Source organism: Mandrillus leucophaeus, unplaced genomic scaffold (genome assembly GCF_000951045.1).
Source record: "Mandrillus leucophaeus isolate KB7577 unplaced genomic scaffold, Mleu.le_1.0 Scaffold722, whole genome shotgun sequence".
Lineage (NCBI taxonomy): Eukaryota > Metazoa > Chordata > Mammalia > Primates > Cercopithecidae > Mandrillus > Mandrillus leucophaeus.
Window position 1 is genome coordinate 1,124,637 of NW_012107831.1, and position 15,014 is coordinate 1,139,650.

Consider the following 15,014-nt stretch of genomic DNA (forward strand, 5'->3'; position numbering starts at 1 on the left):
CATTTGTCCTATGTACAATAGAAGCTGTCTAAAACAAAAGTGTTCATCAGGTTAAGCTAGGCACAGGGTCTTTCTACCTTTTTTAAAATCGCTTCTCCTTTCATTTTCAGTTAGGACTGAAACTGAAGTCTTCTATTAAGGGAACTCTTCTCATCCACTATTGTATCCAAATCACCTCTCAATTGGATATCACAATGGAAAACAGCTCATAAATTCCAATAACCTACTTTCAAAACATGGGATAAAACCCAACCAACCCTTTCCTTTCCTAAAAGGCATTCAGCGTTCCTTAATGCTGAAATTTCAGGAATCAGTTGCAAGTTGGTAAAGGAAGTATTTTTGGACACAGAAGGTTATTATATAGTACCCTTTCAGAGTGGTTGTATCTGGCTTTATCTTTATCACATCATAATAAGATCTCCGTAATCAGTTACTTTTGAAAACTCTACAATTTCAATTAGAATTCCTGTATTCCCATTAAATAAGGGATTACTGTTCGTTGGAAGACTGATAGAAAACTTGGTTCAAATTCCGATTCTGTCATGTGGATTCTCTGATCCTCCATTTTCTTCGTCTGTAAAATGGAGATGGTGCCTTGCCTCACGGGGCTGCTGTGAGTTAATGTTTGCAAAGCCCTTAGTACAGTGTCTGGCACATTTAACCACTCGGTAAATTATAATCATTTTTACTACTTCTTAAATATATTGTTTTAATGTTGTAGTTTCTGTGAGTCTCATCCTCTTCATTTGTAAAACATGGAAAATACTGTCTGTCTCAAAGTTTTTATTTTGCCTGAAGGAAATGTTCGCCAGTACGCAGCATAGGACCCACAAATGGTAACCTATAAGGAGAACAACAATTGCTGTTATTAAAAGCCATCATATCAGCCGGGCGCAGTGGTTCACGCCTGCAATTCCAGCACTTTGGGAGACCAAGGCGGGTGGATCATGAGGTCAGGAGATCGCGACCACCCTGGCTAACACGGTGAAACCCTGTCTCTACTAAAAATACAAAAAATTAGCAGGGCGTAATGGCAGGCACCTGTAGTCCCAGTTACTCAGGAGGCGGAGGCAGGAGAATGGAGTGAACCCGGGAGGCTGAGCTTGCAGTGAGCCGAGATGGCGCCACTGCACTTCCAGCCTATGAGACAGACTGAGGCCCCGTCTCAAAAAAAAAAAAAACCGCCGTCTTATCATCATCATCATCATCATCCATGGCAAAGCCGTGGAAGGAAAAGTGGCAAAGGTCAACAAGGCATCTTGGAACTTTTGACTAATACATTGAAATTCTGGAACAGAAAGAGGTGGGAAAAAAACTCCATTGAACTTGCTTAGGTTTTGACTCTCTTTTTAGACATTGTGCTTTCCTTTCTTATTCTGTTTTGTTCTGCTTTTCCAAAGAAATAAAAAGAGATGAAAAAAACAAGATTGATAGAATTTGCTATATTAAGGTTTCCTTATGCTGACCTCAAAACAGAAGTAGCAAGTCTTTTTTTTTTTTTTTTTTTTTTTTAACAAAAGGTGTTCCCTTAAATGTTCTTAGCTTCTGACCTCAATTTTTGCAAATAAATACATTTTGGGTAAATGTTTCCTACTGCTTCGTTAGCTAATGGCTTTCCAAAGTTTCCATACTACTAGCTTGGTACCTAGTCATAACATTTTCAAGAAAACCAAACCAAGCCATGAAGTTCTGTTATAAGAACAGTTTTATGTCTTATGAATTCACGCACCACTGGGCTGGGTAAAGGTGGATGATAGTCTACACTGAGACAAGAGTCATGTGGTAATTTGGCATTGAATGGCTTTTGTTTATTCCTGAGAACAAGTCTTCCCTCCCACAGCTGCTCTGTTAACAGATGGAGATAATTTTATTTTCATGTACTGCTTTGTAAACCAACTTGTACTTTTCAGCGAATGTTTTACCAGACACAGTCATCTAACTTGCATGACTGAACTTTCTCCCATAACCTGTAAGAGAATGAATTGGTTTTGTGAGTAATACAAGTGTTTCCCAGTAGCCGAGGTTTCTACCAAATTCTTTACATTAAGTTGTACCATATAACAAGCTAAAATTCTAATACTCTCTACAACTGTTATCCTTTAAAATTAAGTGACCTGTTACATGGAAGATGTTAAATTCAGGTACTCTGAAACACCTGTTTTGAGGCATTAGAGAATACATTTAACAAACTTTGACATCATAGATGGATTTGGCATGTAAAGAAAATTTGTGCAATACAGTTGATTTTTTCTTATCCACTTCCAGGTATAAACTATTTCTCAAAGCCTAAATAAGTGCATACTGACTCTAGTGTTAGAATGCTTTAGTTTAACCATACTTCTTGCTTTCCAAATATGAACTTTTGTAGGGGGAGAGTGATTAGTTTTATAAAATGTTGTAAGTTTTGATGACCATCAGCTAACAAAAGCATGAATTTCTGTATGAATTCAAACTGAAAGTGAGCTTATTACATTTAGAATTATGCAACTTTGATATGAACTCCTTTTCCGTACTCTCTTATGAGCTTAACATATAACTTAAATACAATGCAATTGTGAGTAAAAACTGTGACACTATATTCAAATGCTAAGTACAGATAATCACTGTGTTTAGTCACACACCACGTCTGTAGCAGAAAACAGTTATTTCTCATAGTTAATTGTATAGAAAATGTAATGAAAGTGTTGTACTAATCTAGACCACCTTAAAAGGGATCAGGCTGCTAGTGTGCAAGAAATATGCAGTTTTTTTGTTTGTTTTTGAGACAGTCTTGCTCTCTTACCCAGGCTGGAGTGCAGTGGCAAGATCTCAGCTCACTGCAACCTCCACCTCCCAGGTTCAAGCGATTCTCCTGCCTCAGCCTCCTGAGTAGCTGGGATTACAGGCACGTGCCACCACGCCCAGCTAATTTCTGTATTTTTAGTAGAGACAGGGTTTCACCATGTTGGTCAGGCTGGTCTCAAACTCCTGACCTCTTGATCCGCCTGCCTCGGCCTCCCAAAGTGCCGGGATTACAGGCGTGAGCCACCATGCCTGGCCGAAATATGCAGTCTTTAAGGAGCTATCAAGTCTTGAGATTTTGTTCATTTCGTGCAGAATAGTAAGACAGAGGTCACATGTTAATGGATCAACCACTTAATCTGACCAAGAAAGGAATGACATTAAGGAAAAGAAAAAAGTCACTCTCTTTGGTGATCTAATTTTACTTTTAAGCAGTTAGATTATGTTTCTATTAAAAATCTGCTATCTCTTAATTTTTAATTCAGTGTTACATCCTCTCATTTTTAAAAGTGGAAGTAAACAGTTAAGGATATGCTGTAGTTTATGTGATACACAATTTCCTAAATCCTGAAAAAGGACAAACTTCTTGACCAGGATACACTAAAGAGAAAAATCCACTTTTCTCCTACAAATTATTCTCAGTTCACTGATATTTAATGGCAATCATGACAATAAGAAAAATGATTTCTTTTGGATTTGTATCAAGATAGTCAAGTAAATTATAAATCAAATCAGGTTGTAACTGAAAAATCTATTATTTTTTACCATATTTCAATAGAGTTGAAAATCCATTAACTTAAAATGTTAGTTTATAATAAACAAAAAATAATGAAACCACAAGTTTAAGTTGACATTCATTCATTGTAGAAATATACACATAGAGATATACACACACACATTTCCTTACACAAAGAACTATGATCTGATTTACCATCTAACATTCTTGCCATCTGTTAAAGTGCCCATGACTAGTGTGTAAGACAAGGATCTGTTTACTGGCAAATGAATAAATCTTATTGGGCTGTGGCTCACACTAGCAATGTAGCCATAATGCCATGTTTTAAATTTGTCTCTGGAACTTGTTTCTTTTTAACTACCATTATTCACCATACGTGTCTTCATATTTAGAATTATAGATATTTATGGGGCAGATTAGTAGATAGATTCCTTGATAGATATGTTATAGTATAAAATTTAATAAAATAATATTATCCCCATAAGGAATAGCAAATTCAAAAGTCAAATTTCTGTTTATGCATGTTTATTAAAGAAAGTCATTTATTGAATATTTTCTTTTTTTTTTTTTTTTTTTTTTGAGAGGGACTCTTGCTCTGTCACCCCTGTCTCTTATACACATCTAGATGTGTATAAGAGACAGCACCTGCCACCACGCCCGGCTACTAATTTTTTGTATTTTTAGTAGAGACAGGGTTTTACCGTGTTAGCCAGGGTGGGCTTGATCTCCTGACCTCGTGGGCTGCCCACCTCGGCCTCCCAAAGTGCTGGTATTACAGGCGTGAGCCACTGCGCCCAGCTTATTGAATATTTTTATGTAGGACAAAACCTCGATATTTAAATTATATTATCAGTTGTGGAAGTATTAACTAAGCCAGAGTCCCCAATGAAGTGCAAGTTCTCATAGACTTTGAAAGCTGGAGTCTATTAAAAGATCTAAGTACCCTAACTACACAGAAAAATAACTTGCATTTAAGTGTTACTGACTTTATCAAAGTTAGACCATTTTACCAGAAAGAAATTAGTAACCTTGACAAAGAGGCTCCTAAGTGGCCCTTTTTTTATAAATAAGTCAGATTATGACAACAGTTCAGTGGCCTCTCATGTCATTCAAAGTAAAACCCTTGTCCCTACGATGATCTGTAGGGCTCTGAGTGATGTGTCCCTACTCCCACCTCTGGAATCTCCTCTCCTAAGACTTTTCTCTGTGGTCATTGCATTGCAGTCACAGCAGCCGCCTTCTTTTCTTGAACAAGTCAAACATCCTTCTGTCTCAAAGCATATGCACTTGCTGCCTGGAGCACTTTTGCCCCAGATATAGGTAGGGTTTATTCTCTCACTTCCTTCAGCGCTCTGCTTAAATCAGTTAATAAAGTAGGTCTTCCTTGACCACTCTATATTAAAACAACCGCAACCATAAAAATGTGCTCCCTTTATCACCCCTGAGAGTTCCCGTCTCTCTCATCCTGCTTTATTTTACTCTATAGACCTTATTGCTACATATTTTTAGTTATGTGTTTAAGTCTTTGTCTCCCTACAAAATTGTAAACTCATGGAAGATTGAAGCCAGGGATGTTTTCCTTTTTATATTTTTATTGCTAGGCAACTCAAACCGAAACAGAGATGTTTGTTTTTTTCACTGCTGTATTCTCAGTGCCTAGAGTATTGCTTGGCATATAGCAGGTGCTTAATAAATGTTTGTTGACTTGAATGAATGAACAATACAACTATACCCAGGACCAAAATAATGTGTTATTCTTTCTTCTTCCCTGCCAATGTTAGCATTGGCTCAGTCTTTAGCATTGCTTTTATGACATTCCTTCCTATTCTTGTGGGGTTTTTTTGTTTGTTTTTTTGTTTGTTTGTTTGTTTGTTTGAGACGGAATCTTGCTCTGTCGCCCAGGCTGGAGTGCAGTGGCGTGATCTCAGTTCACCAACCTCCGCCTCCTGGGTTCAAGCAATTCTTCTGCCTCAGCCTCCCGGGTAGCTGGGACTATAGGCACGTGCCACCACGCCTGGCTACTTTTTTGTATTTTTAGTAGAGACGGGGTTTCACTGTGTTACCCAGGATGGTCTCGATCTCCTGACCTCGTGATCCATCTGCCTCAGCCTCCCAAAGTGCTGGGATTACAGGCGTGAGCCACTATGCCTGGCCACTTATGTTCATATTTTTAGCCCCAATGAAACACATAGCAGGTGCTGATCTGGACTTGTATTAAGTGATACTATGCTTTTAAAAATTCCATACATTAAAAAAAAAAATTAAACATACTCTGTCTCCTGCCGGATAGTGATGGAGTAGTTTCTACTGTCACTACCAGGCCTCAGGATCATATTTCCCAAAGAAGGGTTCTTCTGGAGCATCTCAGTTGCCTCTTTCCGGGACACTGTATAAAAACATCTACAGAAGTAAGATAAAAAACAGAAATTTTTTTTAACTGACAAAGATAATTACTTGAAAAAATACTACCAAAATAACTTTGAGAGCTGCAGTTGTTAACTTTTCTTAAAACTTCTGGTTTGATTATTCCAATTATGTAATTACAATGATCTATTATTACAAGCCTGTGTCACTGTGTGTATGCTAACGTTAAGGTCTTCCTTCCTTAATTCTTCCAAAGCCTTCTTATACAAAGAGAACCTGAAAAGTTATCTACTGATCAGTATATGATCATCATTACCAACAAGAATTAACAATGTATCCCCAGTCTCAGTTGATAAGTAGGTTCTTGGATAAATATTTATTGGGAGTTTTCTTTCAGGGATACAAAACATCTGTAAATGTTCCTCTTGTATGGTCTAAGTTTTAAACAACTGATATTTAAATATGTTTGCACTCACTTCTTTTGGTGTAATATGTCTTTCTATGGCGTTGTTATTTTTATGTGCAAAATAAAAAAAGCACTTCTCATTTTTATAATATACACATGCTCCTTGAATTATGATAGGATTATATCCCGGTAAACCCACTCTAAGTTGAAAATATCATAAGCTGAAAATGCATTTAATACACATAACCTGCTGAACATCATAGCTTAGCCTAGCCTACCTTAAAAATGCTTAGAACACTTACATTAGCCTATCGATGAGCAAAATCATCTAACGCATAGCTTATTTATAATAAAATGTTGAATGTCTCCTGCAGTTTATTGAATACTGTACTGAAAGTGAAAAACAGAATGGTGTATGGGTACTCAAAAAGTAGAGTTTATACTGAATGCATATTGCATTTGCATCATCTTAAAGTTAAAAAGTCATTTAACCATTGTTCAACTTATACAGACCACCTGTACATCGTAGTCAAGAAAATATATAGTTATATTCATAGAAAAAAAAACTCATAGAAAAGATCTGGTAGAAGGCTGGGCATGGTGGCTCACACCTGTAATCCCAGGACTTTGGTAGGCCAAGGCGGGTGGATCACGTGAGCTCAAGAGTTCAAGACCAGCCTGGGCAACATGGCAAAACCCTATCTCTGCAAAAATACAAAAATTAGCCAGGTGCAGTGGCAGGCGCCTGTGGTCCCAGCTACTCAGGAGGCCAAGGCATGGGAATCGTTTGAGACCCAGAGGTGGAGACTGCAGTGAGCTGAGATCGCGCTGCTGCACTCCAGCCTGGATAACAGAATGAGACGCTGTCTCAAAAAAAAAAAAAAAAAAAAAAAAAACCCCGAAAATGTTAATAGCAAATATCTCCGAGTGGTGGAACAAGGAATGATTTTAATCTTTTATATGTAATAAACATATATTACTTGTTTTATTGAGAAAAAAGAAAAATTAGCAGTCCGTGTGACTTTTAGTCAATCTATCAGTTGCCAGTGGTTTCAGGTAAAAATGATGGTTGTCAGGTTTCAGTGATTGTAGCACAGATAGCGTATGCAACAGAACCTGATGTCAAACAGGGTACCAGGACAAGTTTTACTGACAACAACACCAAGATTCCTGGAGGAAAGAGCTCAGAATCTTTTCAATAATATAAAAAATAAATGTAGGACGTTGGTGAATTTAGCATTTTCTGCACCTCTTTATTTTCCCAGTACCTTAAACATTTTATACAAGGTCTTTGACAAAGTACAAGCTCGATGACTACTCACTAATTGGTCAGTTGGATAGAACATTCTAGATATTGAAAATTTATTGGTATAATTTTATCATAGAAAATCAGTCAATCACAGAGTTTGCATAGTGAAAAAGTATCTTTTCCTGCCTTCTTCATAGGAGTTTTTATTTAGGTGTGAGCTCTGGAAAGAGTATCTATTTGTTCTAAAGATGTGGGTGGAGGGGATTTCCTGTGTGGTAAGTTGGTTAGTTCAAATCTGCATTTTGTTCATCATGACACAGAAGAGGAAATGTGGCATGTACTCAGAGATATACAGTTTATCCCCAGGACTGCATATTGTCCCTGGCTTAGCAAGAGCAAGTGGCTAACTCTCCTTGATAATTAGAAATTAGTTTTAACAATTGAATGAACAAACTGCAGTTCATTGTGCACTTACGCTGGCATAGGGTTCAGTACATCCACATAATCTTCAGTTGGTTCCTTCTCTTTTTCCACAGATGTACTCTGCTCTGTCTCAATCCTCCTTTTCTTTTCTCTCTCTAGGACTTCATGTAGTTTAATTACTTGCCCAGGTAGGAGTGACACATTTTGGGGAACTGACAGCTGAAACCAATTAAAAAAGTAGGCAGGCTAGAAAACAGCTTAATAACTTACAACTTTAGTAAAGATGAACCTGTTCTGATCCTACAGGACTGCAGTTACCTGACAGAGGTGAGTGAGTAGGGAATAAGGTAATAAGAAACAGAGGATTTTAGTCTAGGGTGGGTGTCTCAGAACTGCCTCTGCACCAACTACAGTCTGCACAGAGTGCCTACCCTTCTTCCAAGGAATCTTCCTTTTGGTTTGGCCCCAAAGCAAAGAATACCCCACCTTGCACTAAAAGCTAATTCAAGTAACAACAAACCTCATATTTTTCATTCTGAGCTCACTAGTTCATCAATGCCAGGGAAGTTCCAGAACACCTTCAAGGTACCTTACTCTCTCATAAGTAATCTGAAATGATTTCCCCCAGCTATCTGGCAACATGGGATTCAAATGGAACTGTTCATTAGATGACTGAAGAGCGGCAGTCAGAGGTCTCTATTTTGTGTCTGTGGTGTGTTTCAAACATTCATTCACGTGTTAGAATTATGATATTTCTACTTATTCGTTGGTTTTGTGGTGGTTGTTACCTTTCCTAAAGATGTATTTCATATTGACTCACCTATATATGTCCTTCTGATTTATATTCATACCTCCAATTTTGACCTTATTATGACCAGTTCTGTGCTCTTGAAAGGTGTAGTTTGAATGGTAGGATATTTTTTGTACGTAACACTAGCAAGTCTGTATTTGGAGGCAGCCTTATGTGATTATCACCTTTATCTTCAGAGAAGGGTGCATGCTTTCCAGGAGGTATACAAGAAAGTTCATTAGAGTATGGGAAGAAAACATTATAACTTCACTTTCTATTAAGTTACTATTTCACGAATTTGTATTATTATATATGTTTTAATATGTGTACAAGTACATATAAAATTTACATAAACATTTACTAATAGGGATATACAATAAAAAGGGTTTAGAGACATTTTTAGATAACTAAGCTAATAACCAGTAAAACAATTTCCATATATACCAGAAAAAATAAAATAATGGGGAAAAATACCTAATGAAGCACATATCTTTATTAATTGGCTACTATAGCTCAAGCATTGTACATGTTGTATTGCAATTCCTCACAGAAATGCTACAAAGTACTGTTACACGGGAGGGCGCAGTGGCTCATGCCTGTAATCCCAACACTTTGGGAGGGCAAAGCAGGTGGATCACTTGAAGTCAAGAGTTCAAGATCAGCTGGCCAACATTGTGAAACCCGTCTCTACTAAAAATACAAAAATTTTGGGTGACATGTGCCTGTAATCCCAGGTACTTGGGAGGCTGAGGCAGGAGGACTGCTTGAACCTGGGAGGCGGAGGTTGCAGTGAGCCGAGATCAAGTCACTGCACTCCAGCCTGGGCGACAGAGCAAGACTCCATCAAAAAAAAAAAAAAAAAATGGTATTGTTATCCCCAATTTACAAATGGTGATATAGTTTGGATATGTGTTCCCACCAAAGCTCATGTTGAATTAGCCCCAGTGTTGGAGGTGGGGCCTGGTGGGAGGTGTTTAGGTCATGGGGATGAGTCTCTCATGGCTTGGTGCTTTTCTTATGTTAGTGGGTGAATTCTTGTGAGATCTAGTCATTTAAAAGTGTGTGGTACCTCCTCCCCACTCTCTGTCTTTCCTACTCTCGCCATGTGACATGTCTGCTCCCCCTTCACCTTGTGCCATGAGTAAAAGCTCCTTGAGGCCCTTCCCAGAAGCTGAGCAGATGCTGGCACCATGCTTCCTGTACAGCCTGCAGAACCATGAGCCAATTAAACCTCTTTTCTTTATAAATTACCCAGTCTTAGGTATTTCCTTATGACAATGCAAGAATGGCCTAATACAAATAGAAAATAAAATCAAGCTCAGAAAGATTAAATAACTAATCCAGAGTCACATAGCTAGTAAGTTATGGAACCAGGACCCAAAATGGGGTTTATTTGATTCAAAAGCAATGTCTCCATGCTTTCAACTACATACAGTCTGAGCTGCTCTCACTTCTCTACTAAAGTTATCCTAATAACAACATACTGTAAATTGTTCATATGCCGTGATCTGGAATCATAACACAAAACAACATTTACAGAGAACAAAATTGAGGCAACTTGTCTTCTTTTAAAAATTCACATAGGCTGGGCATGGTGGCTCACACCTGTAATCCCAGCACTTTGGGAGGCCGAGGCAGGAGCATCACTTGAGGTCAGGAGTTTGAGACCAGCATGGCCAACATGGTGAAACCCCATCTCTACTAAAAACATTTTTTAAAAAACTTAGCCGGGCATGGTGGTAGGTACCTGTAATCCCAGCTACCCGGGAGGCTAAGGCAGGAGAATTGCTTGAACTCAGGAGGTGGAGGTTACGGTGAGCCAAGCTTTCACCACTGTACTCCAGCCTGGGTGATAGAGTGAGACTCTATCTCAAAAAAAAAAAAAAATATCATAAATTTTATCTTATATTCAGTTACTTATTTATGTGTGTGTTTTAATATAAAAATAATGCTTTTTATTCTTACTCCAGGAAAGAAACTAAAAACAAAATGTTTAGCCAAAACTTTATACGTACTTAGTGTACCAGGAAGATGCAACAAGTTTTTGCCGGTGTTTTTAGTGTACTCCTTGACACTTAGTCACATATACCCTTGGGATAGTTATACCCAGTATTGGAAGCACCATACCACACAGTGATACTTTCAACAACAGAGGGAAAGAGTGCAATTCCCCAGGATTTCTTCCTCTCCCTCTCAGAAGTCAACATGTTCTTCACATCTTTAACTGGTCCACTTTTCTAGCCTCATATATCTTCCCTACACAGTAGTTGAACCTCTAACTTTTACCTTTTACTGGCTGAAGTAAAGAACTTCCATTCATCAACTTGGTAAAGTGCACTGCTTATTTCAGATGACTGCGATGGCTTACTTAGAAACTAGCTTTGGATAGAATCTGTGTTTAACTGACTCTAACAAACACAGTTTTTATATCCTTTTAAATTACTAGAGAACGTGGTGCTCCTTGGGAGGCTGGTTATCAAAGAACCTCATATTTCCAAGGCAATTGCTACAGTGGCTTTATTTAAAATAATGGACATTATCTGACTGCAAGAGTTAACTCTAAGCAGTAGATCTTACTATTTGCCTCTGATAAAACACCACAGAATTGAACAGGTAAGTATCCTGTTGCTTTAAGACTCACTAAAGAAAAGTTTAAAGGTGAATTTTCATTTTTCTGGTCTCTCCCTGTTACATTGTCTATGTTATTTATAAAATTCATCTTGTCCACTATTCTATAAATATGTATTAAATAAATAAAAAAGAAATCGGAGGCCGGGTGCAGTGGCTCACACCTGTAATCCCAGTACTTTGGGAGGCCGAGGCGGGCAGATCACTTGAGGCCAGGAGTTCCAAACCAACCCAGCCAACATGATGAAACCCCGTCTCTACTAAAAATACAGAAATTGGCTGGGCATGATGGTGCATGCCTGTAATCCCAGCTACTTGAGAGGCTGAAGCAGGAGAATCACTTGAACTCTGGAGGTGGAGGTTGCAGTGAGCCAAATTATACCACTGCACTCTAGCCTGGGAGACATAGTGAGACCCCATCTCAAAAAAAACGAACAAAAAAAGAAGTTGGAAAATATTTTCAAACATGCTGTATTAGCTACAAATATCAGAATATACAAAGGACCAATGAGTCAAACGGATAAGACCAAAAAGTAGATTTCCTTTACCACCTGTTACTCCCTAGCGAATTGCCTTATTTTCTTCATAACAATTATCACAATGTGAAATGATCATCTGTTTACTTGTTTACTTTCTCCCTCTCCACCACCTGATGAAAATATAACATTCATAAGTAAGTGCAAGAGTTTAGGTCTATCTTTTTCAATTGCTATATCTTCAGCCACTTTCACTCTGCATGGTTCATAGGGTGTTCGGCAGATATTTGTTGGAAAAAAAAAAAAAGAATCAATCAAAAGCAGTGAGCTTCCTACCTCTGTTACTGTAAGAATGAAGCCTCTCCATTCTTCCCCACTTTCTGTGTTCTCTGTCTAAAGTTGAAGACAAAAACAGATAAAGTCAAAGAAGGAAACACATGAGTGACTGAGCATAAAATAAATAATTATGGCTGAGCCTAAAATAAATAATTCATTTTCTTTTTTTGGCTTAGAATTACTAATGTGTATTTTTTATGAAATATTTCAATACTATTTTCTTTTGTCAGAAGATGTATAGCTGTAATCTGTTTGCTTACTTAAAACAAATGAACATGAACGAATTTACTCAAAAAAATTAAATGTTAGAAAACTTACTTTTGCAGTATGTCAATTCACAGTGACTCTCTCCATTAGCAGTTAAAATGGACTGGCTTTAAATTCAGGACAACCAAATTTGGAAGTAGAAACTTCCAATTCTTAGCTGTAAGTACTCTTACTTGTTATTACCAGTAACAATACCAGGCCAGGGTTGGTAGCTCATGTTTGTAGTCTCAGCGATTTGGGAGGCTGAGGTGGGAGGATCACTTGAGCTCAGGGGTTTGAGACCAGCCTGGGCAACATGGTGAAACCCCGTCTCTACAAAAAATACAAAAAATTAGCCTGGTGTGGTGGTGTCAGGTACTTGAGAGGCTAAGGTGGGAAAGTTGCTTGAACCTGGAAGGTCAAGACTACAGCCAACATGTTTTGAGCACTTTTAGTGGTAGCTACTATTCTAAGCACTTCACAGGTATTACTTGATTTAACCTTCAAGACAACTTGGCAAAAGGTCCTATTATTTTTGCTTGTTTGATGGTTTTACAGATTTATTCATTTAACATATATTTACTAAGTACCTTTAAGTGCTAAGCACTATTCTACGCACTGGTTTATATCAGGGAACGAAACAAAAATCCTTGTACTCATGGAGTTTAGGGTCTAGCAAGGAACAATAAATAATAAACATAATAGTAAATTTTATAGTGTCAAAAAGAAAGAAATGAGAAAAATTAAAGGTACAGAAGGGTAAGAGAGATTAGGAGTGCAACTAGAGGGTAGGAGAGGGGGAAAAGGTTGGCACTGTAATAAAGTGGTCCAGGTAGGCCTTGATGAGGGGGTTTCATCTGAGCAAAGACTTACTTCTGAGTGAAGAAACAAAGACACAAAAAGGGTAAGTGACTTGCCTATAATCACAATGAATGAATAAAACAGCCCAAATTCAGACCCAAGTATCCGACACCAGTCCTGTGCTCTTCACCATCATATCTGCAAATCATCTGGGAGCTTGCTTAAAATATAGGTTTTGGGTTGGGGAATGGGGGGTCCTATTTCCTTAGTACAGGTGATTCCTATTACACGAAAGTTTAGACCAGTGCTTTTCAAGGTCAATCAGTAATCTCCCAGGAAAAGTCTCAGAGTATATCTTATTTAATACATGTTGTTCTCTTTATGTTATTACTGTAGTTACTGGTTGACTTTTATTGGCTCATTTTGAATGCTGATTCAAGAACAACCTTAACAAACACCAGGTGGGATCCCTGACTTTGTCAGAGCGCAGGAGTATCTGGTTTCGTGGTGCTTGTATGCTAAACAAGTGACCATATCTTTTTATATTCCAATTCAGAAAACTAGCTCTTGGCCAGACGCAAGCAAAAAATATTAACAAAGTATAAGACTTAGCCTGTCTTACAATTTCTCTTTACTTTAGCCACTGGATGTGAAGAATGTTATTTATAACCACAACCCTTTACAGACTACTGTTTCTCCTCACTCACCTTCAGTTGTACTTCCTCTTTCGGCAAAACAAGGGTGAATTTCGCACAATTCTTTTCAGTTGAATTCTGCTCAGTAAGGCATGTGAGGTCTATTATATCTAATTTGTCAATATACTGCAAAGATAAAGGAAGATCACATTACATTATTTCATGGGTAATACATATTAGTTCTAGCAGGAAGCAAAATAAGTAATAGCTTCCTTTCAACTGATTAGTACTTTGTATGATACCCTGGTTTTCCTAATCCCAGAGGACATGTGGAAATGTATTATGTGGTGGTGTGCTGAACCTGGCTCACATAGGTTTGCAAAAGCCAATTGTTAAATTTTCAGGAATTTTGTAAGCAGGTTGTTAAACACAGCCATTATTTTAAAAAATTGAATTATATAAACATACCAGTAAATAAATTACATTCAAAGCAAAAGTAATTAAAACAAAATTTGTTACATTCTAATTGTGTTTCTATATTTTACTGTTCTGTATGTTCTTAAGGTTATTTACATCTTCATTTCTGTATGGTGAAAATACCATATAATACTGTGCTACTGTGCTTTTCTTCCCAACTACATGTTCAGTGAGGTCATAGTGATAGGTTGAAATCAGCCATGGTAGGAGTATTTTACACCATGGAAATTGGTAAACCTTACAAATCAAGCTTGATTTATTATTTTGTTGATGTCCAGGGGCAGCACTTTTTTTCTGCAAAAGGCCAAACAGTACCTACTTCAGGAATACATACAGCCTGTTGCACATTCTTTGTTTTTGTTTTTTTCTTTAGAAGCACTTTAAACATATAAAGACATTCTTAGCTCAAAGACTGAACAAAATCAGGCCATAGGCCAGATTTGGCCCATCATCCAGATTATTGGCCCCTGGGGTAGGCTTTAAAAAGTAAAGGAAAAAACGTTAATACGCAGATGAGATAGGTTTGTTGTGTCTGAATCTGTTTCACTGTAAATAGAACAAAAATTGACAAAATATTCTTCCAATTCAGCAAAGAAATTGCTCACATTTATTGATTTTAATAAATACATGATGTTTTAACATACATTATTGTTTTGCTTTCTTTTT

The 15,014-nt window shown here is 37.6% G+C and overlaps 1 protein-coding gene across 3 annotated transcripts in view; it reads right to left on the reverse strand.

Moving 5' to 3' along the window:
• The window catches only part of STAP1 (signal transducing adaptor family member 1), a 51,113-nt gene that overhangs the window by 18,214 nt on the left and 17,885 nt on the right, over positions 1–15,014 (reverse strand). For all 3 annotated transcript variants that reach the window (XM_011965396.1, XM_011965397.1, XM_011965395.1), the window contains exons 4-6: positions 12,190–12,246; positions 8,012–8,178; positions 5,789–5,917 (exon numbers count right to left, since the gene is read on the reverse strand). In XM_011965396.1, coding sequence (XP_011820786.1) covers positions 5,789–5,917; positions 8,012–8,178; positions 12,190–12,246 — 353 coding nt within the window. The remainder of the gene's footprint in view (positions 1–5,788; positions 5,918–8,011; positions 8,179–12,189; positions 12,247–15,014) is intronic.